At 34.4% G+C, this 18741-nt stretch overlaps 3 protein-coding genes across 3 annotated transcripts in view; 1 reads left to right on the forward strand and 2 right to left on the reverse strand.

The window, feature by feature from the left end:
- The first annotated feature begins 4368 nt into the window (after positions 1-4368).
- On the forward strand, positions 4369-8445 carry LOC143536025 (protein PSK SIMULATOR 2-like). Its single transcript, XM_077030114.1, has 12 exons — positions 4369-4668; positions 5327-5640; positions 5731-5823; positions 5903-5993; positions 6062-6155; positions 6260-6357; positions 6428-6497; positions 6577-6686; positions 6763-6879; positions 6966-7042; positions 7534-7578; positions 7664-8445. Exons 1-12 carry the CDS (start codon positions 4369-4371, stop codon positions 8109-8111), a joined length of 1857 nt encoding a protein of 618 aa, XP_076886229.1. The 3' UTR covers positions 8112-8445.
- Positions 8446-9146: 701 nt separating this feature from the next.
- LOC143535997 (uncharacterized) lies at positions 9147-12231 on the reverse strand. Its single transcript, XM_077030092.1, has 5 exons — positions 12068-12231; positions 11993-11997; positions 10914-11883; positions 9782-10247; positions 9147-9740 (listed from the first exon to the last, which is right to left on the reverse strand). Exons 1-5 carry the CDS (start codon positions 12229-12231, stop codon positions 9147-9149), a joined length of 2199 nt encoding a protein of 732 aa, XP_076886207.1.
- Positions 12232-16877: 4646 nt separating this feature from the next.
- The window catches only part of LOC143536024 (receptor-like protein EIX2), a 112972-nt gene continuing 111108 nt past the window's right edge, over positions 16878-18741 (reverse strand). The window contains exon 2 of the mRNA XM_077030113.1: positions 16878-17728. Coding sequence (XP_076886228.1) covers positions 17583-17728 — 146 coding nt within the window. The 3' untranslated portion in view covers positions 16878-17582. The remainder of the gene's footprint in view (positions 17729-18741) is intronic.

Genomic DNA, 18741 nt, shown 5'->3' on the forward strand with positions numbered 1-18741 from the left:
GTCGGGCTAGTGTTGGGTTAAGTAAAATGAGTAATGGACTTGGGTTAATAGAGAAAAAGGAAAAGACTATGGGTTTGAGCCCATGACCCATGATATAAATACCATAATTACCATTAATTAATTCATTCTCATCCATATCATACACCACCCAAAACACACACTTAAGCTCTTTCTCTCTTTCTCTAAACCGAAACAAAGAAGAAGAACCGATCCCAACCCGAGGTAATGATAGTATGATATTGTATGGATCCAAAACCCGCTAGATCTAGTCGCGAAACGGTGAGCCGACACCCTAAACAGTTAAAGTCACGAGATCCAGATGGAATCGGTTATAAACCGATCAAAAGATGAGCTTATGGGTCACCCTAGCTCAGATCTGGATAGAACGGGATGAAAAATGGTGGAAAACGAGCGAAATCTTGCTTTTCCGGTGAGATCCCGGTTTTCCGGCAATGACGGCGATGGAAAAGATGGGTACGAGGTTGAGGGCGTCAGAGAATGTTTCTGACATTCTCTCACCTAACCCTAATTCGTTAGCGGAGAAATAACTAACTAGTAGTAATTCGTTAAAGGGAAAATGACGAACCGGCAGCAATTCGTTATGCCTATTCGTTAAAAGGAGATAACGAATTAGAAGCAGTTCGTTAAGCCAATCGTTAAGTAATTCGTTAACGGAGATATAACGAATGAACCCTCATTCGTTAGAAGGTTCGAAGGTTCAATTCGTTACATAGGGGTCATTCGTTATAATTGCCAGTTCGTTATAACTGCCAGTTCGTTATAAAGACCAATTCGTTATAGAGGTCCATTCGTTAAGAGATAACGAACCAGTCCATTCGTTATGAGCCCAATTCGTTAAAGAGCATAATAACGATTTAGAAGTTTGAAAGAATGACAGAAAGGTCCCTGGACTTAGAATAAAATGGATTAATTACAAATAAGCTCTCGAAATTTTTAAGTTAGCAAATAAAATAATAATTAAGAATTCTAATGAAAAATGTGTTAAGACAGTTAATGGAAATAAAATTCTTCCAAGCTGACCTGGCAGCTCAACCCAGCCAGGGGCTCTGCCTCTTGGACCCTGCTAGGGGTTGCTGCCCCTAGAACCCCGCTGCCAGGGGCGCTGCCCCCGTACTCCCGTTCGTTGAGGGTTATAAATAAACTAGAAATACGATATGGGTAGTGATAGTTAATTGATACGTGTAATTGTTATACAGTTAGTCGCACACAGCTAAAGAAAGGAATAACCATTAACGGTGAACGTAACGGAGTTCAGGTGAGTTTTTAGCCACATTCCTTGTTATGTTTTTGGGGCTGTGTGCATACTCAATGTGATTAGTTAATATACTTATCCTAAGCGATAAGTGTATGCCATATATGATTTATGTGAAAGTTATGAATGTTTGCTTGTCGGTACGTGAACGATCTTCGGATATTGCATGTACCGTCAAGTTATAATTACAGATATGAATGTCATATATAATGTATGAATGATATATGTATGTTATGAATGAATGTAAGAGATGGCTAGGAAGAGAGTGTCTGAGCCCTAATAATACTCAAGGTAAAAAGAGACCGGACCCTAATAATATTCGAGGCAGAAAAGGGATCGAACCCTAACAATACTCGAGGAAGAAAGAGACTAGGACCCTAATAATATTCAAGGCAGAAAAGGGACCGAGCCCTAACAATACTCGAGGTAGCAGGGCGTAATGCTCTTTAAAATGTATGAGTATGTAAAGTATGAATAGATGTAAAGAAAGTGAAGAAAGAATGAAATGAAGAAAGAAGGTATATACTCTTGTATGTACTAAAGAAAGATAAGCAGATTAAGTATACACTAAGTATCTACGAATACGTACGTTTAAGTATGTGAAAGTTTTGTATGTTACTTGATTAACTAGAATTCACTCAGCGTAGCTGACTTTTAGTATGCACACAAGTGAGTAGGATGAGGCAACTCGTTTGACGTGAGCACATGGCATGGGAAGGAAGAGACTGACATCTCATGGAAGATTGTTATGTTTTATGTTTAATGTTATAAATTTGATAGACAAAATGTTGTTTTAAAACAAGCTTTGAATTATTATGTAATGTTTTATGTAAGATCTAATATTTCGTGAAAGTTTTATTTAACTATGATGTTTAAAACTGTGTTTATGAGTAAACCCAACGTTCAAAGTAGGACACTGGTAACAGGGTCTTGCTCTCGTTAACAACTTGGGAGAGAGAAAGAGCAACCATGGGGTAATTTGCTATGATTTCAACCTTCCATTTTAGGAAGGAGATCCCAACCATAGAGAGTTGTGGTATTTCATTGATATAGGATGACGAATGGACGTGACAATGTTTTCATGGGAATAGGTGGTACTGTTTGGAAATTTTCTAAGATTATCAGATTCGGTATAGTAGCTAGCCTCGTCTCTCGCTAAACCCACAGTATCACACAAGACTTTCAAATCCCAAGAATAGTTTTTGTGATATATGATGAGATAGATCATACGGTTTTCATCATCAAAGTTGCAACTATATAGAATTCATTAACATGATCGGGTTAGTAATGCTCATCTCATTCCAAACAAAAAGTCCAATATACATTATTGAATCACATTAATTCCTAATTAAGTAACTATAGACCACTAATTACAATATACCAATGGCCTAATATATTATATGGGTAAAGTTAAAATACAAAGAGAGACAAAAATGAGAAATGTGAGAAAAATTTGTGACCACACAAAAAACCCTTTAAAACTAAATTCAAAAAAAAAAAAAATAAAAAAAATCATAACTTAAAATATAAATAAAAAACGAAAAAAATTTAAAAAACCAAAATGTTTCCGCCATCGATCCCGTTCCAAAAAAAAAAGTGACGAAAAAAATGACGAAAAGACACAATGCCGAGATTAAAGACACGATGACGAAAATGAACAAAAAAACAATAGATCGCAAAATATAACACTATGCCGAACAAAATATAGCACAATGTTGAGTAATATAACACAATATAAAAAAATGAAATAATGTCATGGAAAAAAACACAATCAATGACGAAAACAAACCAAAACACAATGATAAATAAAAGACACAACGATTTTTTTCACTCACAATTGTGTGTGTTTTTAGAACGAGAAAGACGGTGAAAACATTTGTGTTTTTTACTTTTCGTTTTTTTATTAAATTTTGAGTTATGCTTTTTTTATTAATTTTTTTGAGGAGTTTTTTTGTGTGTCTAGAAATCTTTCTTATTATTTTTATTTTTGTTTTCATTTGTAGAATAACTTGACCTTATATTATAAACATGACCTTGAAATCGTTTTTAAATTTTTTAATTCGATTGTATATTATATTTAAGACCTTGAAATTTATAAAAAAAATTAAAATATAAAGTAAAAAAGAGAAACTCAAGTACATTAGGTGTTTAAGTCATTTAAAACAACATGTGATTAGTCTGATTAATTATGATCTCTCATTATTGTCTTGTTTTGCTATAAACAAATAAATAAATAATTCATTAAATTAAAATATGAGAAAACTATCTTGTAGCCTTCACATTAAAACAAGTATCTGTTACGCTTTTTGACCAAAATCCGTAGTCAACATTTAGACAATATACTATTATAAAATACTCATTAAATTCCAAATAATTCATCTTAAACAAATCCTTAGAAATTATTAAGGTTGTGACTTATGTCAAATAAACTTTAGCTTAATTAATATTGAAATGACAATGAAAATGAAAATTTAGATTAGATGTTACAAGATTTCAAATTTAATCTGATTTAAACCGGGTTTTATCATAGTGAATCTTCAAACATCAGGTTTTCTCGAAACATGAGGTGATAAGCTTCAGCTATCTAACACTGTCTGTGATCGCCATTTGCCATTGATTTACCCCATGTAACCATACTATATTCATTGGTCAATTAATCCGTAACGCTATGTCAACATGTAATTTATGCATCAAAAGTTGTACATTATTATTATTATTATTATTATTATTATTATCTATGACAAAAACCCAGTCAAAAAGTTGAAGAAGACTTTCACAACTTTCAGGCCCCTCAAAAAGATAAAAGATGTCTAGAGAGAGAAACAAATAAAAACAAAACAAAATTAAATTCTAGAGAGAGAAAGAGTAAACAAAAGATAAAATGAGTCAAAACACTTTAATCATCTTCTCTTCTGTTTTCTTTTTATAAAATCATTTCACCAAATCAAAACCCAAATCATCAAATCAAATCAAATCCAAACCCTAATTTCAGTCCAATCCCATTAACCCAATTCCCAACAAAACCCACTTCACAAAATCACCAATTATTACATCCAGATGCTAAACAATTAGTCAACAAATTGAGTAAAGTAAAAATGGGTGGTGTGTGTACCGGCGGGACGATGAAGCGGAGCACGGTGGCGGATCACGGCGGTGGCAGGGGTAGTTTGGGGTTTTCAGTGAAGGGGTTTGGTCAGAAGTCGAAGAAGGATGATGGGCATGATGAGTTAGGGTTATCTAATTCTTCTTCATTTGCATATGATGATGTTGATGGGGATGATAATAATAATGATGATGGGGTTTATCGGAGGAGGATGCCGTATTATGATTCCGGTGAGCTGTTTTCTTCGATTTCGAGAGAGTTGAAACCGTCTACACCGGCTAGGGTTAGCAAGGTATATATGTTGATATATTAATTTTTAGTGTGGTCAGATGATCTGCAGGTGTGATCTTTATGGAATTATGGTTTGGGATTGTTCAGTAAGGTTTTGTCGGACAAGCGAACGGTTCACAAAGACCTGACCGAATTCGTGTTTGTTCGTTAAGGAAACGAACTTGTTACGGACGCAAATGAGCACAAATAATGTTTTATTTGATTTGCCTAACCGAGAATGGTCGGTCTCAACGTTTTGATTATTACAAACTTTGTGTTGTTATTTTTTTTAGCCATCATTTTCATATGTTAATTTACATATAAATTAATCACATGATACTTTTTATATTGTTTTTTAATAAAGTTAATAATTTTGCGTAAATCTATATGGTAAGATTAGAGAAGTCATTGAAAAATAAAAACATAAACGGACGTAAATGAACACATTATCGAATGTTCACGAATACAAGTGAATGAACATGGCCTCTGATCGTGTTCATTCATTAAGTTAATCGAATGAAATTTATTGATCATGGCCGGTTCATTTATTAAACAAACGAACATAAACGAACTTCTTGCCGAACGGTTAGTTCATTTACAGCTTAATTAGGTAATTCGCATATGATTTTATTGATTCATCATCTTTGACATATAATTCAATAAAGATTACATTTTTACAGGCGCCTCATGTGAGTTCATTTCTAGGAAAAGCTGGTAGTGTAGGGCTTGAAGTTCTTGACACATTGGGCAGCAGTATGACAAATTTAAATGCTAACAGCGGATTTGTATCTAATATGGCTTCAAGAGGGAATAAAGTATCTATTTTAGCATTTGAAGTAGCTAACACCATCGTTAAAGGGTCCAATTTGATGCAATTGCTTTCCGAAGAAAGCATTCAGATCCTTAAAAAAGAGATTTTGCATTCAGAAGGAGTCCAGCTTTTAGTTGCTACAGATACAAAACATTTGTTGAGTATTGCAGCTTCTGATAAGAGGTTTTTAACTTATTTTACTCGTTTACAATTCAAATTAAAGCATTTTTTATACTCGTTTTGTAAGTTGTAACACGGTTTGTGTTATTTTAGGGAGGAACTTGAGGTATTTTCCAGAGAGGTTGTTCGGTTTGGACATATGTGCAAAGATCCACAATGGCATAATCTTGATCGTTTCTTTTCTAGGTATATCTGATTGTTAATATCATCTTACGTGAATAATATTAAAATACTTATGATTGATTAATGGAATAATTTGGATTAGATTGGACTCGGAGCTGGTAACAAACAAACAGCTTAAAGAGGACGCAGAATTCACTATGCAAGAACTCATAAATCTTGCTCAGTATACATCCGTAAGTTACTAGCATGCACAAATGTTAATATCAATATAAAGATGCTAATATCTTTGGTTTTCGTACAGGAATTATATCACGAGTATCATGCCTTAGATAGATTTGAACAGGATTATAGACGTAAGATTGAGGAAGTTGACGCCTTGCATCTTCCTCGCAAAGGTTAGACCTTAGACACATAATAATAGAAAAGTAGTTAACTTTGTAACTGTTTCTTAATATTTTAAATTCTAGTTAACATATGATTTTGTTTCAACCTTAATTAGGAGAGAGCCTAACGATATTACTTAGTGATGTAAAGCATCAAAGAAAACTCGTGAGGAACTTGAAAAAGAAATCTCTTTGGTCTAAAAGTTTAGAAGAGGTAAATAGTAATTACATTTTTACCCCTCGTATATTTATACAAATGATCTGAAAATCTTTATACTTTTCAGATTGTGGAGAAGCTTGTAGATATTGTTACTTTCATCCATCAAGCAATAATGGAGGTTTTTGAAGAGAATGGTATTAAAACTTATTTACAAATTATTAATATCTAAGAATAATTTGGTAAAATGTTTTTTTGTTTGTTTTGTTTTTTTAGTGCCGAATTCAACGGATAATGAAGAGGGTTCTCCGACAAAACCAGAGACGTTAGGTGCTGCAGGTCTTGCTTTACACTATGCCAATTTAGTCACTCAAATGGACAACATTGTAAGCTAATTCAAATCTAGTTTTGTTTTCCTTTTCAGTCTCTATATATATGTAATTAATTAATTAATTATTACAGGCAGCACGACCCATCTCATTGCCTCCTAATATGAGAGACAACTTGTATAATGGTTTGCCAGCTAACGTAAAAGCAGCTTTACGCTCACGTTTACAAGCACTTGACTCCAAAGAAGTGGTAGGCCTTATATATATCAAATATTATGTATCTATTTTTTTTTATAAATATAATAGAATATATAAAGAGAAATTGTATTGTTACAGATGACAATGCCTCAAATTAAATCAGAAATGGAAAAAACACTCCAGTGGCTCGTTCCAGTCGCTACAGATACTACCAAGTATGTTATTATAACCTTTAAGAATCATTCGTATTAGAGTTAATTACACATATGGTCTCTGTGGGTTGTGCAAAGTAACAACCTTGGGAGGTGTTCATGGTTACAAGTCTCGGTAACACTAACTTCTGTCAACTTTTCTGTTAAGTATGTATACAATGACCAAATACCCTTGAATACAAATACCTCCCATTTAAATTCTGTATGACCAAAGTACCCTTGAATATCAAAACCACAGAAGGGTATTTTGGTCATTTAATCTACACTTAACAGAAATGTTAAGAGAAGTTAATGTTAACACCCAAACTTGTTACAATAAAACTACGAACCCCAAACATGCAACTTTTCAAAGTTGGTGCTTAGACTTGTTACTTTTCCTAAACTACAGGGGGGATCATCTGTGCAGTTAACTATTCATATTAATTTTTTTCAAATTATTTCATTAATGTTACTATTTACTAATGTTTTCCAATTTTTACATTTTGTGTTTTCAGAGCACATCAAGGTTTTGGATGGGTTGGCGAGTGGGCAAACACAGGGTAAGCAATTCATTGTTTATGTCTATTTATTTATAGTTTCTTTCATCTTTAACCATGATAACTTATTATTATAATTTTGAAACAGTAATGAGTTTGGGAAGAAAACAGCAGGGAGTAATAATATTATTCGGCTTCAGACACTTTATCACGCAGATAAACAAAAAATGGACCGATACATTCTCGATTTGATTATTTGGCTTCATCGTCTAATAAGTCTAGTTAGATTTAGAGATAAGGTTCCAAAATACGCCCCGTCTCGTAATGTATATTCAGATTCATCTAAATTGAAAGTGAATGGTAAGCTACAAAGGGTTGAAATATCTTTGGAAGATAGGAAGCTTCTAGAAGAAGTGATGAAAAGGAGAATGTTGGTTCCAGGAATAAGCAAAAGTCAAGAGTTTGTGGTGGTTAAGCAGAAGCGAAGTGCGGTTTTTGCATCGAGTAGAAGCATGGGAAGCTCCCCCAGGAGGGAACCGGGGTATACGAAAGCTGACATGTTAGATGTCTTGGATGGTTTAGATACAGACTTTTAAGCTGTTGGTACATATTCTAAAGGCCATTGATTATATAGCAAGAAAAGGGTTCTGAGCATGGGAAACTCTTTACAAGCCTTGATGTGCTGAATGGATTTGGCGCAACATGTTGAGCTGTTGGTACACATCGGAAAGCCGCTATTTTGTCGTTATATGTGTATATAGTAAATTATAGGAGATTATTTTAAGAATGTTGAGTAATTTACTTTATTTGTTTTTGTGCACACAAATGATTGATTGAATTCTTATTGTCTCCGTTTTTCTTAGCTTGTAGTCAATAATTGTTGCAGCTTCTCACAAAACAGACTTTTAGTCAGCCTTTTGACTTTATTATTGGGTAAGAGGTTACAATTATGGGTCATTAGTTAAATTGGTAGTGGTCATGGTCTAATTCATAGTGATGCTGATGGTTCAATTAACTCTTATTAATATGTTGATTTTTCTTTTCATGTTTGGATCCTAATGATGCTTATCTCAGTTTGCATTTTACGCTTATAAGTATATCTTCATTTCTAATATCCAACTAAATATGGTTTATGAATTATTAAGATAGGATACTTGTTGTGTAGGCACCAGTTTAGCGAAGACACACTTTTGTTCTGGTCGCACACAATAATGGTATTTTCTTTCTATATTATTATTATCATTATTATTATTTATTGTTAAAACTTTGATTTCCTTATATTGCCTCAAACTTATGTATCCTAAAGCTGAGGGTTTCTCGGGAAGCCACCTCTTTATCCCTTTGGATAGAGGTATGGTGTGCCTACATCCCACCCTCTCTAGACCCTACTTATAGCTTTGCTGTTGGTGGGACTTCACTGGGTATGATTGATTGACCACATAGAGATGCTTCTATTATATGTTATGACACGGATTCTAAATCTTTATAAACAGAATATATAATCAAAACATGCATATTCAAATACATATATAAGACTACAACAACACTATTAGGAAGCACAATAAAAGCATTGCATTGAAAAGGAAAGGAATTATTCATAGTAAAGTAGATGTTCCATAGTAACTTTGATTCTATGCAGCCTCCCTTCCTCTTTTCATTTTCAAAGTTGTAACCTTGACTGCAACGTTTATACTGTCTATGATTACCTCACAGAACATGAAAAGCTTCTGTCTCCATTGGTTCTTGAAATACAAGACTCCGATAATACCCCAAAAACCTGTCGCAAAACCACTCACCACATCCAAGTAAAACCATACCTTGTTTGGCTCATCAGAATTTTCGGGCTTGTTCTTGCTTCTTGTGGTTGTAGAGCATTCCGTTGGTAGTGGTGCACCACAAAGATATGTGTTATCAGCATATATTGATGGAGCTGTAAGCGTCTGCAATTGGTTTCCTGTTGGGATTTGTCCTGACAAGTTGTTGTGTGACAAATTCAAGTGACTCAAGAAATTTAATGCTGCCATGCTGGAAGGAATAATCCCAGTCAACTTGTTTGCTGAAAAATCTAGAGAATTCAGGGACCTCATGTTCCCAATTGTTTTTGGAATACCCTCATTAAGATGATTATAAGACAAATTGATACCCAATAATGCTTCAAGCGCGGTTAGTTCTTCTGGTATTTCTCCAACAAGTTTATTGCTCGAAAGATCCAGGTTTATGACGAACTTCAGAGTTTTGTATAGTCAAGGGAAACACCTTTAATTACCTGCATCATAATTCCGTAACCAGAAAATTGGTCGCTAAAGCCATAAAGCGACTTATTTGTCATGCCATCCAACTCTCCAAAACAACGAGGGATGGATCCGGTTAAGTTGTTGTGTACGAGATCTAAAATTTGAAGGTATGAACATTTGCACAAAGTGTGTGGGATTCTTCCAATGAAATTATTCTTATGCAATCTAAGAGCACTCAAGCGTGTAAAATTTTCTCCAATCCATGCAGGTATGTTTCCTGATATTTTGTTCTCACCCAAATCCAAGGCCAACAATTCCTCAAAACACCCAAAAGCTCGAGGAGGCTCTCCTTTGAAGTTATTTCCATTCAGCTGTAACCATCTCAATGATAAATTACAGCCTAAGGGACTAGGTATGACACCCGATAGCCTATTTGAACCAAGTAACATCACATTCAAGGACATATTCCATAGGCACCTAGGAATTTTCCCAGTCAACCTATTTCGAGAAAGATCAAGAACACGCAAATATCTCAAATTGCACAACCACCTTGGAAACAACCCTGTGAAACGGTATTTTGCAAAAGTAATATGCTTCCAATGTCACGAGGAAGGTTCGTCAAAGGACCGATGAGTTTGTTGTGAGAGAGGTCTAAGACACGTATAATGGGCATGAGATGCAACCATGTGGGAAGAGGTCCAGAAATGTTAGAATTGGACATCACTAACTCCACAAGTTTTCTTTGAGCTTGAAACCATTGTGGGAATCCAAATTCTACATTGCAAGAACCAAGTCGAACGACTTTCAGTTGGAATGGAGGTATCCACTTACGTGAAATATTGATAAGTAAGTTATAATTATAACTCACATCCAAGTACTTCAACTTTGCGAGGTTAGAAAAATGGTCTTCCAAAACAACTCCTTGTAAAGAATTATTTGAGACGTCTAGAAGATAGAGTTTGGTGAGTTGCCCGATCGAATATGGAATGGTCCCATTTAATAAATTTGAAGAAACTGAAAACACTCTTAATGAACTCAGCCTACCTAGGAATGTAGGGACGGGACCTGTGAATCGGTTAAAATTTAGAACTATTTCTGTTAAAGCTGTTAATATTCACATTGATTCTGGAATAGAACCATTCAATTGGTTACAATATAGATAACCTTTGTAATGATTTTAATTTTCCCACAGCTTCAGGGATTGGACCTGTCAACTTATTAAAAGATAGATCCAAGTCTCTTAAATTGGCCAGTCTTCCAAGGGATTTTGGAATTGAACACCTTAATGCATTCCTATCTAAATACAGAATCTCCAATGCATTGTGAGAGCATTTAGATATGTTAGTTGATGGGCCAATCATTTCTCCTTCAAGAATATTGCGTGAAACAATTAATTCTTTGAGATGACAATGTCTCCAGATTCCAACATCATCAATTTGCATTAAGTTATTGCCAGAAATGTCAAGCTTCAGAATGTTAGGCATAACAGGAATTGATGAATTCAACAAGTTATCTGATAGGTCAAGGAATAACAAGGAACTCATGTTTGTTAAAAAAATTGGAAATCTTCCCTCAATTTCATTCAAGCTAAGATCCATGTGTCGGATGTTAGAATGTGCACTGACATTTAGATTATTTGGAGAAAGGTTGATATTTTGGATATTACAACCTAGCAAATGCAACTCTGATACAAAAGGTATCATGATTAGCAAGTTTTCAAAGCTCAATGTCTTACTAAGATCATTGTATGAAAGATCAAGGAATGCTAATGATGTCATGTTGAGAAGCAAGCTAGGGAGTTGATCTATGAAATAATTTTGACTAACTAGATGTTTGATGCTGGAAAGTTTTCTACTGAAATTAAGATTATGAGAACCAATTTGAGCCATAGAAAGTCCACAGGCGGACAAACTTAGTGTCGATAAGGAAGGAATCACGTAAAGTAAGTTGACAAGGTTTTGTGCTCTACTGAGATCCACTCCACTCAAGTCAAGATGCTCGAGTTTTGAAAGGCCAGAAATCCATGCCATATCATCTGCCATCAACTGACTTTCCCATGATTGTCTGGAACTGAGATCAAGAACCTTCAAATTAGAAAGATTTCCAATTTGATTAGGAATATTACCACTGAAACCTGCACCAGAGAGATTGAGATAACTTAATTGGTTTAGTGATCCAATGAAATCTGGAATTCGGCTTTGTTGAAAATCAACTCCACTCAAGTCTAGGTGTTTCAGATTTACCAACTCTGTCAAACATGAGTTTATCTCATCACCAACAAAGTAGTAGTTCTTACTAACATAAGCTATGTGTTTTACTTCGCCAAGTGAGCCGTATCTTGGTAAGGAGGCATCTTGAGAAAACAATTTGCTGTCTTGAATAAATAAGGAGTAGCTTTCCCTGACATTTCTTCTGAGATGAAGGCTGACAACCCTTCTAGTGACATCGTCACAACCGACTCTTTCCAACATGCAACAGTCATTTGCTCATTGCCAATCCCCCATGATGAAAGCAACCCATCATCATCTCTACGTGGTCCTGAAGTTTTGTGCTAACGCATTTAGGGGATCATGATATATTAGTGCCAAGTAGTCACCATATGAATCGATCTCGTTATAGGGTGGGACGGAATGGGTATAATCCTACTGTTTGGTTTGATTGTTGGTTATACTCCACAGTATGTATTTGGTTCATGATTTATCAAGATAATCTTTGGATCAATGAGAAAATGAAAAGCACCTTGCTGGACTACTAGAACTAGGATTATAGGCCACTAGATGAAAATATCAATGGTTAGAAAATTTTAGCGGTTAATTTGTAAATATTAACAACTTAAATGGCATGGAATCAAGAGTGATGATATATACACAGTTATATGACAACATAATAATTAATAAATATGTGACACCAAAGTATTTACTTGGCTCCACCAATAGAAACTTTTGAAACCAAAAGTTTGAAAAGGTTTTCAAAGGAAAAATTCTCAAAATAGTCATTTTTAACCAATCTTTTTGGAAAAAAAACCCCTAAAAAGCCATATTTTTTCGTCGGATACGACACAAACAAAAACTAATCCAATGAATTATCTAAGCATATTAGAGTCATATATGTGTCATTGAAGATAGGTAGCCTTAATATTAGAAAAACAGTGTCCCCGGGCGAATGACATCTGAGCACTCATTTGAAGGCGGGTTAGTTAAAGAGATTATGGACATTGTGGGGGTGGTATGGTGCCTCTTCTTTGTCCTAGAGTTCTAGGATTAAAATCCTGCAATATATAAGTAGTCAAAGTATATGTGTTTTATAAAAGTATTTAGAGTATATTATTTTCTGGTGAAAATTGATCGAACATAATGAAAAGAAACTCTCCAAAAGGATAAATGAATCGAATATTACAAATTTACAATAGCAAAACTCACCAAAGTTCACAACGCCATGTCAATGACTAACCTTTTCTTTCCGATGATAAAATCCTCATTTAATAATATAAAATAATGTAATTTATGTCGTTCAAAAGAAAAGTACGTGTCACCCAAAATGATAAATCGTTTAATCCTAATTCCGTGTTTTGACGGCCACTACCATATACCAAGTCAGCTTAAAGTTAATGAAATTAATATTTCAAGTTTGAATTTTTGAATGGATGGATAACAACCTTAAGGAGGAAGGGGCGCTCTTGGGTAATACATAGCGGGTTCACTTTGCGCGCCCGGCTACTAGTTGCCGATGACTATCTAGAAGAGAAAGGTTTTTTCTTTTTTTGATTTTTTTATTTCTTTTGTTTTTTCTTATAAACAAGAATAATATTATCAGCAAATTCAAAAAAAATAAAATAAAAAGAGCCCGTAATATCCTTGAAAATTATTATCATTTATCTAATAATAATACCTAATAATAATTAGGGAAAATGTGAATTATGTAATTTTTAATATCTAATGAAAGTTTAATTTAATTTTGCTTTTAAAGATGTAATTTGTGTTTTATTAAGACTGTGTTGTTGCTGAAGCCGGACTCCGAATTCATCCAATAATATATTGTGTCATGCAATGTTGACTGGACACTCGCTAAAGTCATTGTCGAAGCCGCCTGAGCTTTTATTTGTGTTTCAGGCGAACGATGAATTCAACAAATTTTCTGTTTTTTTTTTTCTGAAAACTTAAAACAAGAATATGAATTAAAAGATAATTTTGTATAATAAAAGATAAAAATGGTATACTAATACTAGAAAAAAAGCCAAAACTTATATAAATTACAGATTATAAAATAAACCCAAATTTTATTAAATATCAACCCAAAATAAAAAAAGTGACCTAAGTCTAAGCCAAATAAAAATTAAGTTAAAAAAACCCACTCTTCTACACCATTTTTTTTTTCTCCACTTCATCAATTTTACGAACACACATACTAAAAAAAGAAAAGAAGACCAGCCCCCCATCGGCAAAACTATTGGGGAAATTTCACCGAAGAAATCACTGCTCAAATCCTCTCCCTCCCTTTAATTTCTTAATTATTATCATCTGATCAAACCCAAATTCAATTGACACAAATTCATCTTCAATTGCCACAAAAACTATTGAACCTCCGATGACGTTTGGAAATGAAAGACGGTGGATTCCGGCAACGTAATTGATATAACTAAACTGAGATGAGAAATTCCGGTAACTGTTTAAGTGATAGTGTAAAAAAAGTGGTGGCGAACTGATGGTGGCGGTGAGGCTTTGGGGAAGATGGTGAGTAGGTGACGGTGGATGGGTTTGGGGGAAACGTTTGGTACCTTTAATATATTCAATAATATATAGGAATAAGCATTATTATGTTTGGTACCTTTAAAGATTAATAACATTATTTTTTATACAGTTTTTTACTTTTCAAATAATAGTTATTATGTTTTTTATTTAATATTATAAATGTAATTTAATGTTTTTTAGATTTAATAAATACTACGTTTTTTATTTAATATTATAAATGTAATATTATGTTATGTTTTTATTTAAAGTTGAAACATATAAAATTATTATTCTCTTTGAAAAATTAGGGAAGCCATTTCCATAATATTATGGAAGAGAATGAAGTGAACTGAAGTATGATATGGTGCTTATGTGGCATTGTAAAGGGAGAAGTAAAATGTCATATACACCCTTAAAGAGAAAACAATTATCACTGTCGTCTTTCCTAATGCCTATTACTCTATTACTCTCATGATGACTTAATAACATTTTACTCTTAAATGCTAATGGAGTTCTTATTTTAACAGTCTAGTCAGCTGTCTCTCATATTCTTACAAATCCTTCAAAACTTTAATTTCACCTCCAATGATAAATGCACCCTTAGACCAAGCGTAGTGGCCGCGTTTTGTCGGCGTTTTGGAGTATAACGCCGGGGGCACACCGCCCCCCCCCCCCCCCCCCCCCCCCGGCGTTTTGGCTTTTTTTTCCTTAGCGTTTTATACATAATGCGGTATGTGGCACAAATTTCAAAAATGTCACCGTTAAAAAACAGCCGTTGGATTAAAAAAAAAAACCTTTTTTAAATATTAACACAAATATACTATAAAAACAAACCTAAACGTCAATTTTTTACACACTTCTACTACTTCTTTATAAAACACTCACATATATATTCAATAACACCAACCAAAATGTTTCCGTTTAACAACCAAGTTCTCGGTTTTGGTCAATACGCCCGACAAGACAACGCAAACAATCCCGACCCGAATAATCCACAACCAAACCCATCTACCGTCCCGATGCCAACTCTCCCTATCCCTCAATCCCCGTATCCGTTCAAAGCGCATATGGCCGTGTACATGTAATATCTAACCCATTTTTACTTTAAATTTAAATGTTTCTCAAATATAAAATTTGTATAATTTACTTGATAATTTAAAAATAATTGATTGATTAAATAAATTAATCCAAATAAAAAGCAACAAAGATCGAAAAAAAAACATTTATACATAGAACTTAATAATATCTATATAACTAAAATTAAGATTAAATATAAAATTAACATAACTAGATTAAAAATAAAACTCCGTTCATTTAAATTAATATAACTAAAACTAAATAAAAATATAATTAAATACCCAATTCCTCAAACACCCACCTTCTCCAACATCTCTTTTCTCTGTCAATCTTCACCAAACCTCATATTCTCCATCTCCTCTCTTTTTTTAACCATCGTAAAAAAGCAAAAAAAGAGAGAAAAACACAAGAACCGAGACAAGCCAAGCCCTTCACTACGGGCGTCTCTCCTTCATGCATAGTCGGGCGGCTGGCTCCAACGCGGAAGTGGATTTCTGGCGGCTCCAGCATGGCTACGGGTGGGGGTGGCTCAGGCGCGTTAAATATAGTCTTATTAATTTATTTAAAACAGTAAGGTTGTTCTCTATGGTGGGGGCATCCAAACCCTAACCTATAACGTCGTGGTTTAAAGCCCATTGGACGCCCCCATTATATATAACATATATATGTATGTGTGTAAGAGAGATGGAGAGAGAGAACGGCGCCGGTCGTAATAATATTATTCAGATAAATTCCCAAAATCTCCCATATTATTCGGCTTCAGACACTTTATCACGCAGATTAACAAAAATGGACCTATACATTCTTTATTTGATTATATGGATTCATCTTCAAATAAGTCTAGTTAGATTTAGAGATAAGGTTCCAAAATACGTCCCGTCTCGTAATATTGTGTATATACTTATAGATCCATCTAGATCGAAAGTGAATGGTAATTAACTACAAAGGGCTGAAATATCTCTGGAAGACAGGAAGCTTATGGAAGAAGTGATGAAAAAGGAGAATGTTGGCTCCTGGAATAAGCAAAAGTCAAGAGTTTGTGTTGGTTAAGAAGCGAGCTGCGGTTTTTGCATCGAGTAGAAGCATGGAAATCTCTCCCAGGAGGGAACCTGGGTATACAAATGCTGACATGTTAGATATTTTGGATGGGTTAGATACAACTTTTTAAGATGTTGGTACATATTCTCAAGGCCATTCATTTATAGCAAGATAAGGTACAACATTTGGAGCTGTTGGTGATCATCGGAAAGCGATTATTTTGTTGTTATATGTGTATATAATAAGTTATAAGAGATTTGTTTAAGAATGTTAAGAGTAGTTTACATTATCTTTTTTTTCTTTTTGAGCACACAATTGATTGAATTATTATTGTCTCTGATTTTTCTTCGCTTGTTTGGTGTTATCGATGATTCTGCCCTACTAGTCTGGGCGAACTCGACTTTGTTAGAAGAAAAACACTTGCTTAATTTAGGCCCATAAAGCGCCCCGACATTTTTTAGTGAAACTTAGAGATGCTGATCTAACCAGTTAATTCAACTGAAACCGACCTAATCTAAGCTGGTTATTAGCTGGTACAGGAGAAAAATGGAACCAAAACCAAACCGGTATTTCTAGTGAAACCTGGCGACGTGGTGATGAGTGGTGCTTGCCCATTCGGACCAAACTAAAGTTGACAACCTTTATAATAGTGACCCAGTTATAGTTTGCATAAACATAAGCGGTTATATAATTTGAGTATACCCATATAAATTAACTCATGAGATAAAATCTTTTAACCAAATCAATCATTTTCCTATGAACACAAAGGCACAACCAAAATTCCAACCCAATGCATTAATTATGATCATCACTGATTCTAACAGTTTACACCAGAATCAAACATATAAACTTAAAACACACATGTTCAAATGGATTTCAAATATAAAAATCACAATAATAGTAAGAAGCAGAATAGAATATAAGGATTACATTAACAAAAGGAAAACAATTATTTATATAGTAGATAAGATATCCCACAGGTACTTGAATTCTATGCAGCCACTCTTGCTCTTTTCACCTTCAAAACTCTAATCGCGACTGCAACATATATCATGTCCATGACTACCTCTGAAAACATGAAAAGCTTATGTCTCCATTGCTTCTTGAACACCAACACTCCAATAATACCACAAAAACCTGTTGCAAAACCACTCATTATGTCCAAGTAAAACCATACCTTACCATGTTTGTATTTTTTTTTTGCTTCTTGTGTTTTCATGAGGAAGGCATTTCCTTGGTAGTGGTTCACCACATAGATATGGGTTATCAACATATATGGATGAATCTTAAAGCGTCATTAATTGATTTCCTGTTGGAATTTGTCCTGACAGGTTGTTGTGTGACAAATTCAAGTAACTCAAGAAATTTAAAGTTGCCATGCTTGGTGGAATCACCCCCGTCAACTTGTTCGCTGACAAATCAAGAGAAAATAATGACGTCATGTTCCCAATGTCTTTCGGAATGCTCCCGGTAAAACTATTATAAGACAAATTAAGACTTAGTAATCCATCAAGTGTTGTTAGCCCCTTAGGTATTTCTCCAAAAAGTTTATTGCTTGAAAGATCTATGCTTCTAACAAAGATCAGGGTTTTTGTATAGCTAAGTGCTAAACCTTTGAGAACCTGTACCACATGTCCGTAACCAAACAAACCCCAATAGTTGACATCATTGTTCGTTTTCATGCCATCAAAATATTCGAAACAAGAAGGGATGGATCCTTGTAAGTTGTTTTGCGCGAGATCTAAAATATGTAGTGATCTAGATTGGCACAGAAAGGAAGGAATTCTTCAACTAAAGTTATTCTTATGCAACCTGAGGACCATTAATTCATCTACATTCCATTCAGGTATGATTCCAGAGATTTTGTTCTCACCCAAATCTAAGACCATCAAACTTCTAAAAGACCCAAAATATGGGAGCTCTCCACTCAAGTAATTGTCATTCAACTGTAACCACTGCAAGGATGGATTATAGCCTATGGGATTCGGTATGACACCATATAGCCTATTTGAACTAAGTAGAACCATATCCAAGGGTAGACTCCATAGGCACTTAGGAATTTCACCAGTCAACATATTTCTTGAAAGATCAAGAACTTTTAAATCTGTCCGTGTGCACAACCACAATGGAATCGACCCTTCGAAAGAGTT

Source organism: Bidens hawaiensis, unplaced genomic scaffold (assembly GCF_021521415.1).
Source record: "Bidens hawaiensis isolate Kalapana, Puna unplaced genomic scaffold, B.hawaiensis_p1.1 tig00010731_1, whole genome shotgun sequence".
Classification (NCBI taxonomy): Eukaryota; Viridiplantae; Streptophyta; class Magnoliopsida; order Asterales; family Asteraceae; genus Bidens; species Bidens hawaiensis.